Raw genomic sequence first — 15,237 nt, forward strand, 5'->3', positions numbered from 1 at the left:
AAAGCCTGAATGAGTATCTGGAGAGGGTATGAAGTAAAAGCAACAACAAAGAATGACACTATTGCTCCTAAGTAACAGCTGACTACACCCTGGAGAGAGGGGCCCATACATGGATTTTATAAACCTGGTCCCACTCACTTGTGTTTTCCAATTATAGAATTTGCTTTTCTGGGCTGCTTGGCTACAGAAATTTCTCCAAGGATGCAGAAGGAGATGTGTTTGTTTTAGGAAGGTGTAAGGGGCAGCCAAGAGTCCCAAGCTCCCAAACGTAGCTACAGACGAAGCGGTCTTTGCATTCATTCTCAGGATGAATAGTGATCTCCCTCTTGATTGCTCCTCTACAAATCCTCCTGCATTTTTTTCTTATGATCTCAGAGACCTAATTAGGGCAAGCTGTGAGCTGTGAATGAATTCTAGGTGCCAGTGTTCTCCACACCCAGCCCCTTTTACCATCTCTTTTCCCAAAATAGAGTGGCAGCGCAGCCCAATAGTTTTTTAATAGGGGGCAGGTATCCAAGGCAAGGCAGGGCTAGATCTATACTTTGGTCCCACACAGTCCTACTATATTGAGGCTGCAGACACTGGAGCTGGCCTCAAGTACTGATGGAAACAGACAGTTAGATGAGTGCAACACAGACTTAAGGGACAATGTGAGCACAGGGACATGGAACCTAGAATATGATCATGTACCCAGGAGCCCAGGCATCTTACTCACCACCTCATCTTCAGAAATACTACATCAAAAGGACATCACATTCTAACCAACTCTGTGACTTACCTTAGAGTGGCACTTTCTCTGTAAAGGTAGGAAGGCACAGGAGAGTTTGTCTAGAAAGGCAGCAGGTACCATAGCTCCCTGACCCCTGCAGTCAGCAGCTATCAGCTATCCCTATTGTTCTGAATGAAGTGGACTGTTCAACTGCCAGCTGCCCTCTCAGCTAGCAGCCAGGAAGCCTTCAGTAGAGCATCTGCCTGACAGCTAGCTCTCAGCTGACTCCGTTCTCTCCTCTCTGACCTTTCATGCTTCTTGGCTCTCTCCTATCTCACATGTTTTATAAACATCTGTATGCTTATATGCAAAATATATTAAAATCTAGAATAAAGTATGTAAATAAAAACTTTTCTCTGAATGTAGTATGGGGCTCAAGCCTGTGACTCAAGCTCAAAGTGGTTATAATTTCAGCCTACAGTCCTTATAGAAGGGAGTGGATTGGTAAAATTGACCTACCTGGCCCAGCTTGTAGCTCATGTTGCCTGGCTCCCGCTCTGAGTTGATCTGCAGCAGTAACTTGTCATGGCTGATGAGAGCACCTGTAAAAGACCATCAGCACAGGACTTCATGAGACCCTGCTCCTGCCTGGACAGATGTTTGCTCAATCTAGGTGTCCTCACCATGGGCAGGATACTCCAGCTATGCAGAGGCAGTAAGTCTTGGAGTACAGTCCATTTCATCCTGTTGAACTGTCAGGCCTGGTGGGCAAACTAGACTATCTCTTCTTTGATGGCTGCCTCAAGCTAACTCCATTAGATCTCACACTGCCTACTCTCTCCCAAGGCACTCTACTGCCCTCCCAGGGCTGTACTCTGAGCTGCCATAGCCATCTATGCACACCCCTCTCAAGATGTTCCAAACAAGTATGCCATTTCCCACCTATCATACTGGCCCAGACAGAGGTTCCTCAAGGTCTAAGTCCCATGACTATTTAAAGTCTCAGTGCTCTGTTTAATTCAATGTTGCCCAAACTATTTTGGGATATATAACACACTGCATTTCCATATACAAACTTTCCAAAAAAAGTCTTCAAGGTACTTAAATTTACAACAACAAACAATTCCTAAAACAATTTAGTAATTATGAGACTGAAGCAGTTTGTTTGAGAGTAACAAAGTGGGGACAGCAAAGGGAAGGGAAGGTAGGCAAAGGGAATGGTAAGGAGGTTTTGGGGGGTGGCTTATTCAACATGCATTATGTGCTTGTATAAAAATGTCCTTATGAAACACAATACTTAGTACAATTAATGCATACAATGGAAAGAAAACTCTCTTTATTTAAGTGAGGTGATACACCCTGGTGTTCACGATGGTCCAGACGAAGCATGCGACCTGTGAATGGGGGCAATACACTCAGCACGCAGCCTCCTTGTTAAGCCACAGCAAGAATGCCAGCCACATTCTTGGTCTAGCTCCTTCCTGTACCTGTAGTAGCTGGTAACAGAGAAGGAACAGGATCCCATGCCTGGTGAGGATGGTGAGTGGCAGTATTCTCTCTTTGAGAAACCATCTCTTGGATTTCTTGTTCTACAATCCCTCTGATCATGCTCAATTTCCTTCCAAATCTAAAATTCAGAACAAAGGAAAAAACATGTTTGTTTCCTTCAAACATCACAGAAGTGAAAACCAGCAGGACTTCTCTTTCACTTGCCTGAAACAGCTGGTGTAACAAAAAACAAACTCTTCAGCAGGTGCTCATTCTTGACCCACAAGTCTGTGCCTCAACACCCAGTGAAGCCCATAACATTTCAGACTAAATTCTCAGTTGTCACTGTTGACAAAAATCACTTTTGGATCTGTATCTCAGGGCAAATCCCAGACACAAAACGTCAGTACTGAAGGAACCAGTAAGAATTGTTACATCAATCCTTATAACAAAGGAGAGGGCTAGGGGAAGTAGGCTACCTCACCATCCTCTGTATTGGCCCACATAGGAACTCAGGCAAACCTGGTATCAAGAACCTTCAGTGGCTTGTTCCGGGGCTGTTGCTCCAAGCAGCTTATAGCTGGATTGCCAGCCACAGGCACAGTCATTGCACTGAGCACTAGAGAGGTGATGGCCTGCACAGCCAAGACATGGATCTGGGTCCTTTCTGTGTCTTCCTAGAGGAACACATTGACAACATGATGAGAAGATACCAACTAGTCATCCTGCCTCTATTTCACACAGTGCTCATAGGCCACATGGCCTCATAGAGGAAGATCAGATCACCTAAGTGCTATGGCTTCCCATAGCCAGGGTCTTAAGTCCAAGTTTGATGGGCACTGGTTACACTACATACGTGGGCCTTGGAGTAAACCTGAACTATACAAATGTTTGGCATAGAACTCCAAATAGAAATTCACCTTGGAGAAAACTGCTCTTAAATTCTATCATCATTTTAGAACATTGTCTATGGCAGCCTGGTAGTTACAGATGAGTTTGAAGATAATACTGATGACCTGTGACCTATTTAAATTTAAACTCTCTTATCTGTCATTTCCACAGTTTACAACACATCTCTTAGAATGTGTTATATCCCAGAATCTCTTATATCCCAGTACTTTTAACACCCAGAACCTCCCTCATTTTGCAAGGATATGGTGGTTATTCATGTCATATTAGCATGGTGTACATTAACACTAAGCTAACAAAGAAAAACCTCTAAGATAGTTAAAACAACAACCACCACCACCACCACCACCAAACAAGTACATGTGCATGGCCTGGATTCATTGCCTTTTTTGTTTTAGTTCAATGACATTCTTTCAGATTGTGATAAGTGAGCAGAACATGAAAACCATCTCATTGATCACTGAAGTGGCATGTTTCATAGTGAAAGACACAACCTAGCTACTGGAAGCCTCAGTCTCCAAGTCTCTTGGGGGTTTGTCTTTACTCTGGACCATCAGTTGGCATATGATCAGCCTGTTTTCCTGTTTTAAAACAGAGTCACCAGCTGTCACAGCTACAGGATTCCAGTTAGCCACCCTCTAGTTATGGAAGTCTCACCTCTGGTGGGCTCTCTTCCTGTTCCATCACCAAGGGCTGAGTCACCAGGACACCAAGGAGGGTGGCCCAAGTTTCTTCGAACTGGGTACGACTGGTCCACCCTAGGAATCAATGATTACATTAGTTTCCAGACTCCCCAAACCCAGGAGGAGACACTGACAATATAATTCCATCAGTACTGCTCCTAGGGCACCACCTTCAGAGCAATCCTAGAGCACGAGGGAAGGAGGGATGACATTCTCTCTCCATATATCATAAAGACACAAGAACACATGGATGTCAGTTATGCTATCAAGACCAAGAGGTACAGGCCAAGTTCAGCAGCCCAGACTGCCTTTCAATCCCCAACTGTATACTACAGTGACAAGGATGTTGACAAAGGTATCACTTAAGCTGGTCAGACTACTCCTGCCCACTAAGCATTTTAAAAGTTTCACCTTAAGTCTGACCATGAGACTTCAGAGCAGACCACAAAACCATAGAGATAATAATTCTGTCTCTATAAAGCTGGTGAGATTAAACAGATTGTCAGCAAGATGGCTGTCAATCCGGGTTCAATTCCCAGGGAACATCTGGAAGAAGGAGAGAATCAATTCCTGTCAGCTATCCTCTGCCCTCTATGCACAGGCTGTACATGTACATGGGATTTTCATGTGAGTCCTGCCTCCACAAAGTAAAGAAATGTGTAAAAAAAAAGTGAAAGCCACCCAGAAGACAGATTTTAAAAAAGCATGGTATTGGGCTAGGAACACTCTAGCAAGTAGCAAAGGCAGTCTAGGAGGCCACTCAGAGTAAAGTTCAACAAATGGCTGCACCTGATGTCCCCACCAAGATCCAAGGAGATCTACAGCACTCCTTGTAAAAGACCAGGATACAGTAAAGAGGACCAGAAAAGTAGAGCACCAAGTGCGAGGACCTCCTGGAACATGGGGTATGATTCAAATTTAAGTGAAAACTGACACCAGGGGACAGACCCAACTGATACTTGCCCAAGGAAGTCGTAAGTGGGCAGGAGCAAAGGCAATGTGCTGGCTAGTTATGTCAACTTGACACAAGCTAGAAATCTCTAGGAAGAGGAACTCTCAGTTGAAAAAAATGCCTCCAAATATTGGCCTGTAAATAAGTTTGAAGGGAGTTTTCCTAATTAGTGATCGATGTGGTAGGGTCCAGCCCATAATGGTGGAACTACCCCTGGGGTGACAGTCCTGAGTACTCTGAAAAAGCAGGCTGAGCAAGGCTTAGTGAGCAAGCTGGTAAGCAGTGCTCCTCCATGGCCTCTGCTCCTGTTTCTGCCTCTAGGTTCCTATCCTGTGTTCCTGCCCTGGCTTCCTTCAGTGATATATTTATAAGCTATAAAGAGAAATAAACCTTTTCCTCCTAAAGTTGCTTTTGGTCATGGTGTTTATCATGACCAAACATAAAAGTAACTAAGACAGGAAGTAAAAATGCTCTTCATGGGAGGTGCCTAATTCCTATTCAGGAGTTACTGCAGACAGTGATGAACTGTTCAATTTATAGATTTAGAAAGTTGAGGCAGATTGCTGAGATCTGAATAAGAAAACTTGAAGAAGCCCTAGGGCCTAACTTGGAACAGGCAGTGGATCTGGTACCCAGGCAGGCTCTTTTAGGAAATACCCCAGAAGGGAACGGCTATGAGGATTATAACCACAAAGCCACATCAGACTAGCATCCATAGGCTCATATACTTGCATACATGGTAACTAGGTGATAACTATTTGAGAAGGATTAGGAGGTATGGCCTTGCTGGAGGAGGTATGTCACTGTGACTGGACTTTGAGGCTTGAAAATCCCACACCAGGCCCTGTCTCTCTGTCTCTATCTCCCTCTCTCTGCCTGCTGCCTGTGGATCAGGATGTAAAGCTCTCAGCTACTGCTCCACCACCATGCCTGCTGCTTTCTGCCACCATGATAATGAACTAACTTTCTAAAACTATAAGTAAGCCACCAACTAAATGGTTTTTCATAAGAGTTACCTTGGTCATGGTATCTCTTCACAGAATAAACAGAGATTAAGACACATCCTCAACCAGAAAATGGGCAAAAAAAGGAGGAGGAAGAGGAAGAATAACAGTAAAAGCAGCAGCAGCAGCAGCAACAATTTAGACTGTGCTTTAGGAAGCAGAATAGTCCTGACAGAAGAACTACTCATGCTACTGCTTGCTGAGACACTAAATATATTTTTCATGTTCACGTCTGTAGCAAACACATAAAATGGACACAATCTCTATTCTATGGACCATAACACTGAAGATCCTACCCTGTCAGTAAAGGGATGAGCAGAGCTGTATGGCCAAATCTACCTTCCCTCATTCTATCACTCTGCCCCTGTGATACCAGGCTTGCCATGTTTTCCCAAGCTGCTCATTCTTTATATAAGAAAAATGACCCAAGTGAGAACATAAGGTCAAAGTGGTAAACAGGAAGATACGAGGACATCACTTCTACTATGTAGTCTGTTGCTGTAGTGCTGGAAACTGAAGTTTGGGCTTCCTTGGTGCTAGACAAGCACTACAGTGAGCTACATTCCCAGTGCACATGCATGGTTTAGTTTGAATGTATAATGTGAAGATAGAATTGGCTTCCTGTGACAGTTACACATGCATTTCCCTTTGTTCAAAGAAGCCTGGCATGCAACCCTCCACACTACACTCATCCATCTGCACCTAGGTCTACTTTGCACCATAATTCTATATGTACTATAAAATATATAAAGAAGGTTTGCATCATCATCACCCCAGAATCTTTTCAGTTGCCAAGTGCAATGGCCCTACCCTAAAGCTTCGGGTCTCTAAGGTGGCATATGGGGACTGAAGAGGACTGTGGGATACCTAGGGTGTTGATGCGATAGATGAACTCCTTGAGGATCTCCTTCTCCTGGAGGAACTCTACAGGGATCTCAGGAAACACTGTGCCAAAATCCCCTCCAGGCTTGGGTGACCATCCAAGTTTCCATACCTGAGAAGATGAAAAGAATACCAGACGGATAGAGATGCCATAAGGAAAACAAGAGACTCACACCTCCCCTTTTCTCTTAGCTGGCCTCCCTGATGAGCCAGCTCCCTGACCTTTACTACTCAGACTTTTCCAGAGCCTGAGCCTTTCCACGAGAGGTTCCCACCCTTTTGCCTAGAACCTTCAATGCCAAGCTTGACTCCCACCACTCTGCCCTGCCTTCCCATGGCCAGTCCATCACCTTCTTGTTACACCCTTCTGGCTGTCTGTACACAAGCCATATTCCTTGTAGGAAATGCTGGTGCCCACAAACATCAAGTGTATTAGAAAAAAGGCAAACACTAATAAAATTCAGTCTCATGTATAAATATGCACTGTCAAGCAGGCACAAGGCCAACCCCACTGTTCATTTCTATCACCACTGAGAGGCTGAGTTTTGCCATTTGATATATGGATAAGCACCATGCACAAAAGGGAGCCCTGAGGTACACCCTACACTGTTCCAGTAGCAGGACCATCTAGCCAGTTCAGCTATGTGCCTCAGTAAAGCAATGTGGATCTAAGGGAACCTCCCCAGATTTCTACAACCCAACCAAGTCCTTTTTACTATGGGAAAACCTTCTATAAATCTCTTATACTACCCACAGAAGTCTCTGGGGCATTCCCAGGGGAGGTCCTGCAGTGTTTGCTACAGCTGCTTTCCTGCCCAGGGCACTCAAGGGAGCGGTTAAGAGCTCTTGATGAAGATTTACCTACAGCACACGGCCTCTGTAGGCAGATTCCTCAAGAGCCTTCCATGACCCCTGTACTAGCTTCTTGTACAGTCTTTACAAAGAATGGTGCTGCCCAGGGCTGAGCCTCAGGCAGCAATGTTAGATGAGCTCTTGGCTTTCTACTGCTCTCTTCCCAATGTCCACACCTCTCTGTTCTATAAGCACTTCTAGCACAGTTGGGCCACAGCACTCAGAATGGGCCCCTGCAACTCTAAGGTCCAATGAACGTCATGTTCTAGATGTGAACTTTTCCAGGATCTTACATGCAAGCACACACATGCTGAAGCTATGACCCAGCATCAGGCACATGCTCTATCGATGCACCCTTCCTTGGGCCTGGCCTGGCTCTGTGCTATGGTTCAAGTCAGCTGCGGGGTAGCTTTGGTTTTTTGATGAAGATTTTTGTAGGAAAGGCTACGTCTGGTATGCTATTTCAGCAGACTGAGGTCAGCTGCTGTTAACCCTTTTCCCAAGCTAAGCTCTCACTGTGAACTAGAACAAAAACCAAGAACTAACCTATTTTAAGCTGATTTGTGAAGAAAATTTCAAGAAAAGACCCACAATAGTGGTTGTCCCTAAATGTATGAATGAATCTTTCTCTCTCTCTCTGAGGCAGAGTCTCACTATGTAGCTCTGGCTGTCCTAGAACTCAGAGATCTGTATGCCTCTGCATGTACCACTATGCCCAGCTTTGTATGAATCTCTTCAGAGGTGACACTTTTGAAAAAAACTAATTGAAGAGTGTAATTTCTGGCTTACTATTAATTAGTTTAATCACTTCAGAATCACATCCAACATGAATTATCAGTGGAGATGAACTTTAGTACTTCAGACAATTGTTTGAAATGCAGTATAGCCACTACACAGAATGCCTGGGGGACAATGAAGGTGTCACAACCATATGAAAACGCTGGAACTACCACAGGGAGTGTCACAATAATGAAGACTATTGGATAAGCTGAGCATGTAATTCTAGCTCTGGGAGGTAGAGAGAAGGATCCCAAGTGTGAGGCCTAGTTACATATCAAATTGAGCAAGATCCAACTTACCAGAGGAGGCACTCGAGTATAGCTGTTAACTAGGGGGAGGCGGGCCAGACTGATAACAATGTTCTTCAGTACAGCTGTGAGAAATGAAGGCAAGGTGCTGTTCCTCTTGTGGCCCAAGGCTAGCACTGACTGCAGGGATTCCACCATATCTGCCACCATCTCACAGGCCGAAGTGATGTGACTGAGGTCTACACAGGCAATGGGGATCAAGAGAGCAGTCTGTCAGAACACACTGACGCCCTTCCTCTGTATGCCCATAGAGAATACCAACCTATGAGCCCTGTTCAGTTTACTCAGATTTTGGGCTGCTCACTTAAGGCCTCAGGGTTTACTTCCTTAGTATGGATCCAAACCCTGAAATTCTTTCCATTTCTACTGGGAAATACAGCAATGGTTTTGAACTTGAGTTTCAGCCTTACACGAGACTTCTAGCAGTGGAGTAACAAAGAAAGCATGAGAACCACCAATCTGCCCTGACACAATCTTGAGATGGGAACCATCAGTCTGCCCTTCAGAGTCTTGGGAGCAGGGACTGTTCATACTCACCGAGTCTTATACAGCACAGAATTTAAGAACCACTTGTTTAGTTGATGAGTTTAAATAAACAGAGAGTTACCCTTGTCTATGAGATTCAACAATTTAGGCACTTCCTGGTACAGAAAAAGGCTCCTTATTGAGCTTAAGGAATCTAGCCCCAAGCTAAAAGAAATGGCATAAAAATGACGTAAAAGAGAGACGGCTCAGTGGTTAAGAGCACTGTCTGCTCTTTCAGAGGACCTGGGCTCAATTCCAAGCACCTACATGGAAGTACATAACAATCTATAACTCCATTCCCATGGACTTTCTTCTGGACTCCTTGGGCACTGCATGCATTTAGTACAGACATACAGGCAGGCAAACACTCTCACATATAAATTTTAAAAAAAAAGTACTAACTTATGGACATGACTTAAAAATTTAAAAAATAAAATGTGAGTTGCTTCTTCTTACCACAACTTCATTAACTGACTTCAAGTCACAGAGGATAAGCAAAATTACATCTGCCTGAATTAAGTCATCTCCTGCCACTGGGCCCACATACCCATTCTCAAGATGGTGGGCATTTATTCCAGTGCTTCCCATGGCCTGATTTCCTTACCTGCATCCTATCCTTACAACAGAAGCTCAGAATAACCTGAGTTGCTGCTCAGGAAAAGACCAAACTGTGAGGTGAAGTGAACTCTAGAAACTGAAGGGGCTCCAGTCAGAAACCAAGTGAGAGCCCAGGCTGTACTAAAATGGTGCTGCTCATGGGCCTCTGTGTAACTATAAAGTCTTGGGACAGGAACTGAAAGACTACAGAAGCCCTGACTTTTAAAATAGTTTCTCTCATTATATAGCTCAGAGTGGACTCGAAGTCATGATCCTCCTACTTGGGCCTCCTTAGTGTTGCAATTACAGGCCTGTGTCATAATACTGGGTAGTGACTAGACAGTTTAATACTTATGATTACAGAGGCATGTTTCTGGAGAAATAGAGCAGGGCTGAGGCTCCTGGTGATCCCAGGAAAGATAACGTTCAATGTTACCTGCCTTCCCTCCTGTGGAAGAAGTGCTGTAGCTATAGTATTTGAGGCTCTGAGAGCAAGGAACTCAAAAGATTCTAGAAGCCTGGAGGTTAGGAGTCAAGGACTCAGTTGGCCAAAATGTCCTTTGTCTTGCCACAGCTGTCACAGTAAGACAGCTGTAGTGGTTTAAATATGCTTGGCCCAGGAGTAGCACTATTAGGAGGTGTGGCCTTGTTGGAGGAAGTGTGTTACTGTCGGGGTGGGCTTTGAGACCCTCCTCCTAGCTGCCCATGAGATAGTCTCTCCTGGTTGTAGTTGGATCAAGACACAGAACTCTCAGTTCCCCCAGCACCATGTATGCTGGCACACTGCCATGCTTCCTGTCATGATGATAACAGACTGAACCTCTGAACCTATAAGCCAGCCCCAATTAAATGTTGTCTTTGGTCATGGTGTCTCTTCACAGCAATGGAAACCTAACTAAGACAACAGCTACCCTAGACTTATAAAGAAGATCAGAAAAAGACATTGTATGTTCCTGAGTTTAGATGGTGATTTCAGTATTATTTTTGTTCAAAGTAATGACAGCATCTACTACTTAGGAGGTTGAGGCATGAGAGTCATGAATTCATTGCCAGCCTGGGCTACAGAGGAAGACCCTGTGGCAAAGCAAACAAGTCAATAAATTTCACTAAAGAGATGTCTGAAATAGTCACCAAGGTTACAGCATATCATATGTCATTTGCACTAACTTTAAATTCCTTAAAATTTTGAGTAACTCATTCAGAATTTAATACATACTTGCCAGTCACTTACAACAGACCAAGCAGTAACCTTGAGAGCACAGACAAGGAAAACATATTCACCCTAAAGTAGCAGTCATGTGCTAAGTGCTAAGGCTAAGATGGGGGCTGGGGGCAGCATTTCCCAGTGCAAATCCAGGTTGTGAGGAAGGGTGTAGGATGAGTCAGACCAACTGACTGGGGAGAGGGGGTTTTCACCAGAAAAACAGGGCTCACAAAACCAGGAATGTATATGCAACCATGTATATATATATATTACATATATGTACAAAACTCTCCTCAAAAAACCCTCCTGCCCCTTAACATCTGAATAAACCCTAGAAGACAGCAAGAGAAATGTTTCCCAGAATCTACTTCATGAGTTTCTTTTGTCAATGAATTTGAAGGCTCCAGAGAACATAGAAGGGGAAAAAATGGTCCTTAAGACTTACTTTGTATATTTGAGTCTACTTCCTCCTTTCTGACAGTTCTTGGAGTATGTGACCTGCTTTCAGGACCAAGAAGCTGGTCTCCTGGTTGTACTGCAACTGAAATTACAGCAGAACATACACTTTAACCCTTCTTTGTACTTAAGTCTTTATACCTGTGCAGCCTCATAGAAACATACGACGACAGCTATACCAACTGAGGGCTAGATTTCTAGAAGCAATTTCCGTAAAGCTGAAAAACACTGGATAACAGCAGATGCAGGCATCAGTGCTTGGCTAGTCATGAACACACAAAGACGTGTGCTTCCACACTCAGGCTTCTAAATGTACAGTCTGCCATCACCCTGAGAGTTTTTATCAGACTACTCACAACTCAATACTGCTAAAAGCCTCACTCTGACAAAGAAGCTTAGCTTTTAAAAATTAATCCCTAGATCTTTGTTTCCAAGTTGACTACAATGCACAGATGAAAACAATTTAAACAATGAAAGATCAAAACACCACTCTATAATGTTTAATTTGAAAACATAAAACTTCAAAACATTCTCTAACATGTAAACTATAATGTCCAATTTTTAAAAATTTTTAGCTAATGACCCTTGTTGAGGACACTGTTCCTTGAAAAGAATGAATCCCTTTTATTTTACAACATATTAGCATTACAATGAAGTATGCAAGCACACACTTCAGCTCTAACAGAAGTCATCTATTGAATGTAATCTTATTAATCTTATAATCATCTAAGACTAAGAACATCAAATAGTCAACTAAGGCTAAAGATCAAAGGGATAAAACTTAAAAGTATTTTTTAAGAGCTAGAACTCCAAACTCTAAACAAAATAACTAGAAAAGCAAATTCAAGTTAAGTTCTAGTATAATGTCAAGGACTGAGGGAGGACAAACGGGCCTTCTGAAGGCAGCACCTACAATCTATCCATCCTACCCCAAGTCCTAACTTGGTTCTTGGGAAATACAAGACAGGAAGAAGAAATACTGAGCTGCATGAAGACAAGAAAGTCATTCATAGACAAAGACTTACTGGCTTCCAGGATGAATCGCACACAGTGGATCAGGGAGCAGGCATGAGTCACATATTCTGGGGAGGACAGCACCGCCCAGAGGCCAGGCACCTGTAGTGCCAGGCAGCAGCAGTCTAGCCCGGCTTGGAGGTCCAGACTCAGTGGGATCTGCTCATGGATCAAATGCCATGACAGGGCCTAAAGGGAAACACTGTGTTAGAATGCTCACCCAGGACTCCATATCTCAGGGACTTCTAGGGAAGCAGTGCCAATAAAAGCTACAGAAGACCATGGACAGAAGGAGAAGGCAGGAGACCAGACAACCTCCTTGAGGAAGAATGGCCCCTGACCCACATTTCTAGGTTATCTATCATTCCTAGCTTTCTTTTTTTGGGGGGGGAAAGGAGGAGGTTTGAGATAGGGTTTCTCTGTATAGCCCTGGCTGTCCTGGAACTCACCCTGTAGACCAGGCTGGCCATGAACTCAGAAATCTGCCTGCCTCTGCCTCCCAAGTGCTGGGATTAAAGGTGTGCGCCACCACCGCCCGGCCACTCCTAGCTTTCTTAACATTCTGTCCTGATCCACCTATACCCCAAAGTTCCAGCTTTCTCTCTGCCAGAATGTCCAACCACCCTAGGTGTCTTTTTCTTTTAGAAAAATGGGGGCCCATAGAATCTTGATCTGAGCCACATACACAGCCTCCAGCCAGGGACTTTTCTCAAGGGCTCCTGTAACATCCGAGAGTTTTTTGTTTTGTTTTTTGTTTTTGTTTGTTTGTTTTTTTAAAGAAATAGGATCTGTTTTGTTTTATATCTCACCCACAAAACTGAGTTTGGGGTTATGATTTATGACTAGTGACTTCTAGCAAGTCCCTGAACCTCTCTCAACTTCTTTCCCCATGTGTGAAATGGGAAGGAGGAGTTCACCCCACAGAAACAAGTGTCATGACATGGCCTGTGCAGCTCAGAGTACGACTGGGAGTTGCCATCCAGTACTTTACATATACATTTGCTTTCCTGTCTTCCCCACTAGGCTAAGACAAGCTCAAAGTCTACCTAACTTAGCCTGGTTCACCTGGTGCCTATGCCCCATACATCCTTAGGATACTCACTTTCTTCTCTTAATGAAAGGTGTCAACCCTTGTTCAGGATTGGCAGCACAACTCTGGCATAGGTGAAACTCTTTCCCAGCATGTATATGGCAAGGTAACAAAACTATAGTGCATGTATAGATATATTTTCAGGGGCCAAGTGTTCCTGGGTGAAATGTCCAGCTTCACTGCCCAATTTAAAACGTAATGCTGTCTAGATTTTATTTAGGATCCACATTAGGTTTGTAGTGTTGGGATAAAAGGATGTCTTACAGACCTCCTTGCTTCCCAGTGGTGTGGGTAAAAGGCACTCAGTACCATCAGGTGAATCAGACTTTGCCAACAGGCACTCTCATCTTGCCTGTTTATTCAAACAGAATCTAGCTATATACTCAGGCACATCCTTACAGACCAAGAACCCACAATTCTCCTGCCTCTGCCGCCTAAGTAGCTGTGCTTAACATGTGTGCTATCATACTCCATATTGTTGGTTTTCAAGGACTTTCATCTTAGTGCTACTCACATATCTTGTCCTCACAGAGACACATCACTTCAGAGCTGTTCTTACCTCAAGTGTCATTACCACAAACTTCACTGTGTCTCCCTCCTTCTCAGAAGGAAGGTGCAAATGAGCAGGCACTTTGGAGAGCACCACCAGGTACTGTGCCAGGGCGCGGGCGAGTATCATCAGAGACTGGTATGATGTGGTATCACCTGAAACATGAGAATGAAATGAGAGACTTTGACTGTGAGCACAGCCCCTTCCTTCAGAAGCCTTCACACAACTATGTGAATTTGAGGTTGCCAAGACCAAGAGAGCACATCTGTACATGCTCACTCATATGTGTTACATAAAATTTGGACCTGGTTAGCCCTGCGTCTAACCCACTGTTCCGAAGGGCTTAGAACCTGACTTTCTATGTCCAGGTCAAACAACAAAGAAAGATGTTTAGAGCTAAGGATTTGGAGCAGTTTCTCAGATATCTTTGTCAGCCTTTCCAGTGTTTTAGATCAACAGCCCTGACTGTATGTCTGCTTGAGGAAAAGCACTGTGGTGAATCTGTAATACTTTTAAAAATTGTGACAACTTAGGGCTAGAGAGATAGCTCAGCAGTTGAGAGCATGGGCTGCTCTTCTAGAGGACCTAAGTTAAATCTCCAGCTGCCACATAGTGTGTTCACAGCCACCTATAAATATAGTCCTATGGGATTTGATATCATCTTCTGGATCCATGGGCACTGCACACGTGTGGTGAAGGCATACATGCAGATAAAACTCCTATACACATAAAATAAAATAATTGAACCACTAAGATAACTTGAGAGGCTGAGAGGATGGGCTGGTGGAGAAGTGCTGCCTGTACAAGTGTGAGGACTTGAGTTTGGAATCATAGAAGTTTGCATTCATATAAGACCTAGCTGCGTACACCTGTAACTGCCATTCCTATCACTCCATAAAGAGAGACAGAGTGACAGAGACAGACAGACAGATAAGCATCTAAGGGAACTGTATTTAAATTACCAAGCAGATCATTCAACTTGCTCCAGTAGGCTGTGGGCTCTGCAGGCAGGAAAGGCTGGAAGACTTGATGGACAGCAGGAAGCTGCTGAACAACACTGGTCACTCGGTCCAGAGTCACCCCACGGGCTGCTTCAAAAAGGGGACTCTTTTGGCCATTAGCAATCTCGCTCATGCCAAGGCTTAAACAGGGAGCCAAAAGGCTTATGTTGAACTCCTGGGTCAGAAGATTACATTCAAGACAAACAGCAGCAAAGACAGTAAGCTTTCCTTCA

The 15,237-nt window shown here is 44.0% G+C and overlaps 1 protein-coding gene across 4 annotated transcripts in view; it reads right to left on the minus strand.

Annotated features, from left to right (window-relative positions):
- Positions 1–15,237, minus strand: part of Htt (huntingtin) — a 140,813-nt gene that overhangs the window by 13,599 nt on the left and 111,977 nt on the right. For all 4 annotated transcript variants that reach the window (XM_028758313.1, XM_028758315.1, XM_028758314.1 and 1 more), the window contains 10 exons: positions 14,966–15,179; positions 14,013–14,158; positions 12,375–12,552; positions 11,339–11,434; positions 8,559–8,746; positions 6,613–6,739; positions 3,764–3,864; positions 2,720–2,874; positions 2,197–2,336; positions 1,229–1,311 (listed from right to left, as the gene is read on the minus strand). In XM_028758313.1, the coding sequence (XP_028614146.1) occupies positions 1,229–1,311; positions 2,197–2,336; positions 2,720–2,874; positions 3,764–3,864; positions 6,613–6,739; positions 8,559–8,746; positions 11,339–11,434; positions 12,375–12,552; positions 14,013–14,158; positions 14,966–15,179 (1,428 nt within the window). The remainder of the gene's footprint in view (positions 1–1,228; positions 1,312–2,196; positions 2,337–2,719; positions 2,875–3,763; positions 3,865–6,612; positions 6,740–8,558; positions 8,747–11,338; positions 11,435–12,374; positions 12,553–14,012; positions 14,159–14,965; positions 15,180–15,237) is intronic.

The sequence above is a fragment of the Grammomys surdaster genome, unplaced genomic scaffold, assembly GCF_004785775.1.
Source record: "Grammomys surdaster isolate TR1022 unplaced genomic scaffold, NIH_TR_1.0 126187, whole genome shotgun sequence".
Classification (NCBI taxonomy): Eukaryota; Metazoa; Chordata; class Mammalia; order Rodentia; family Muridae; genus Grammomys; species Grammomys surdaster.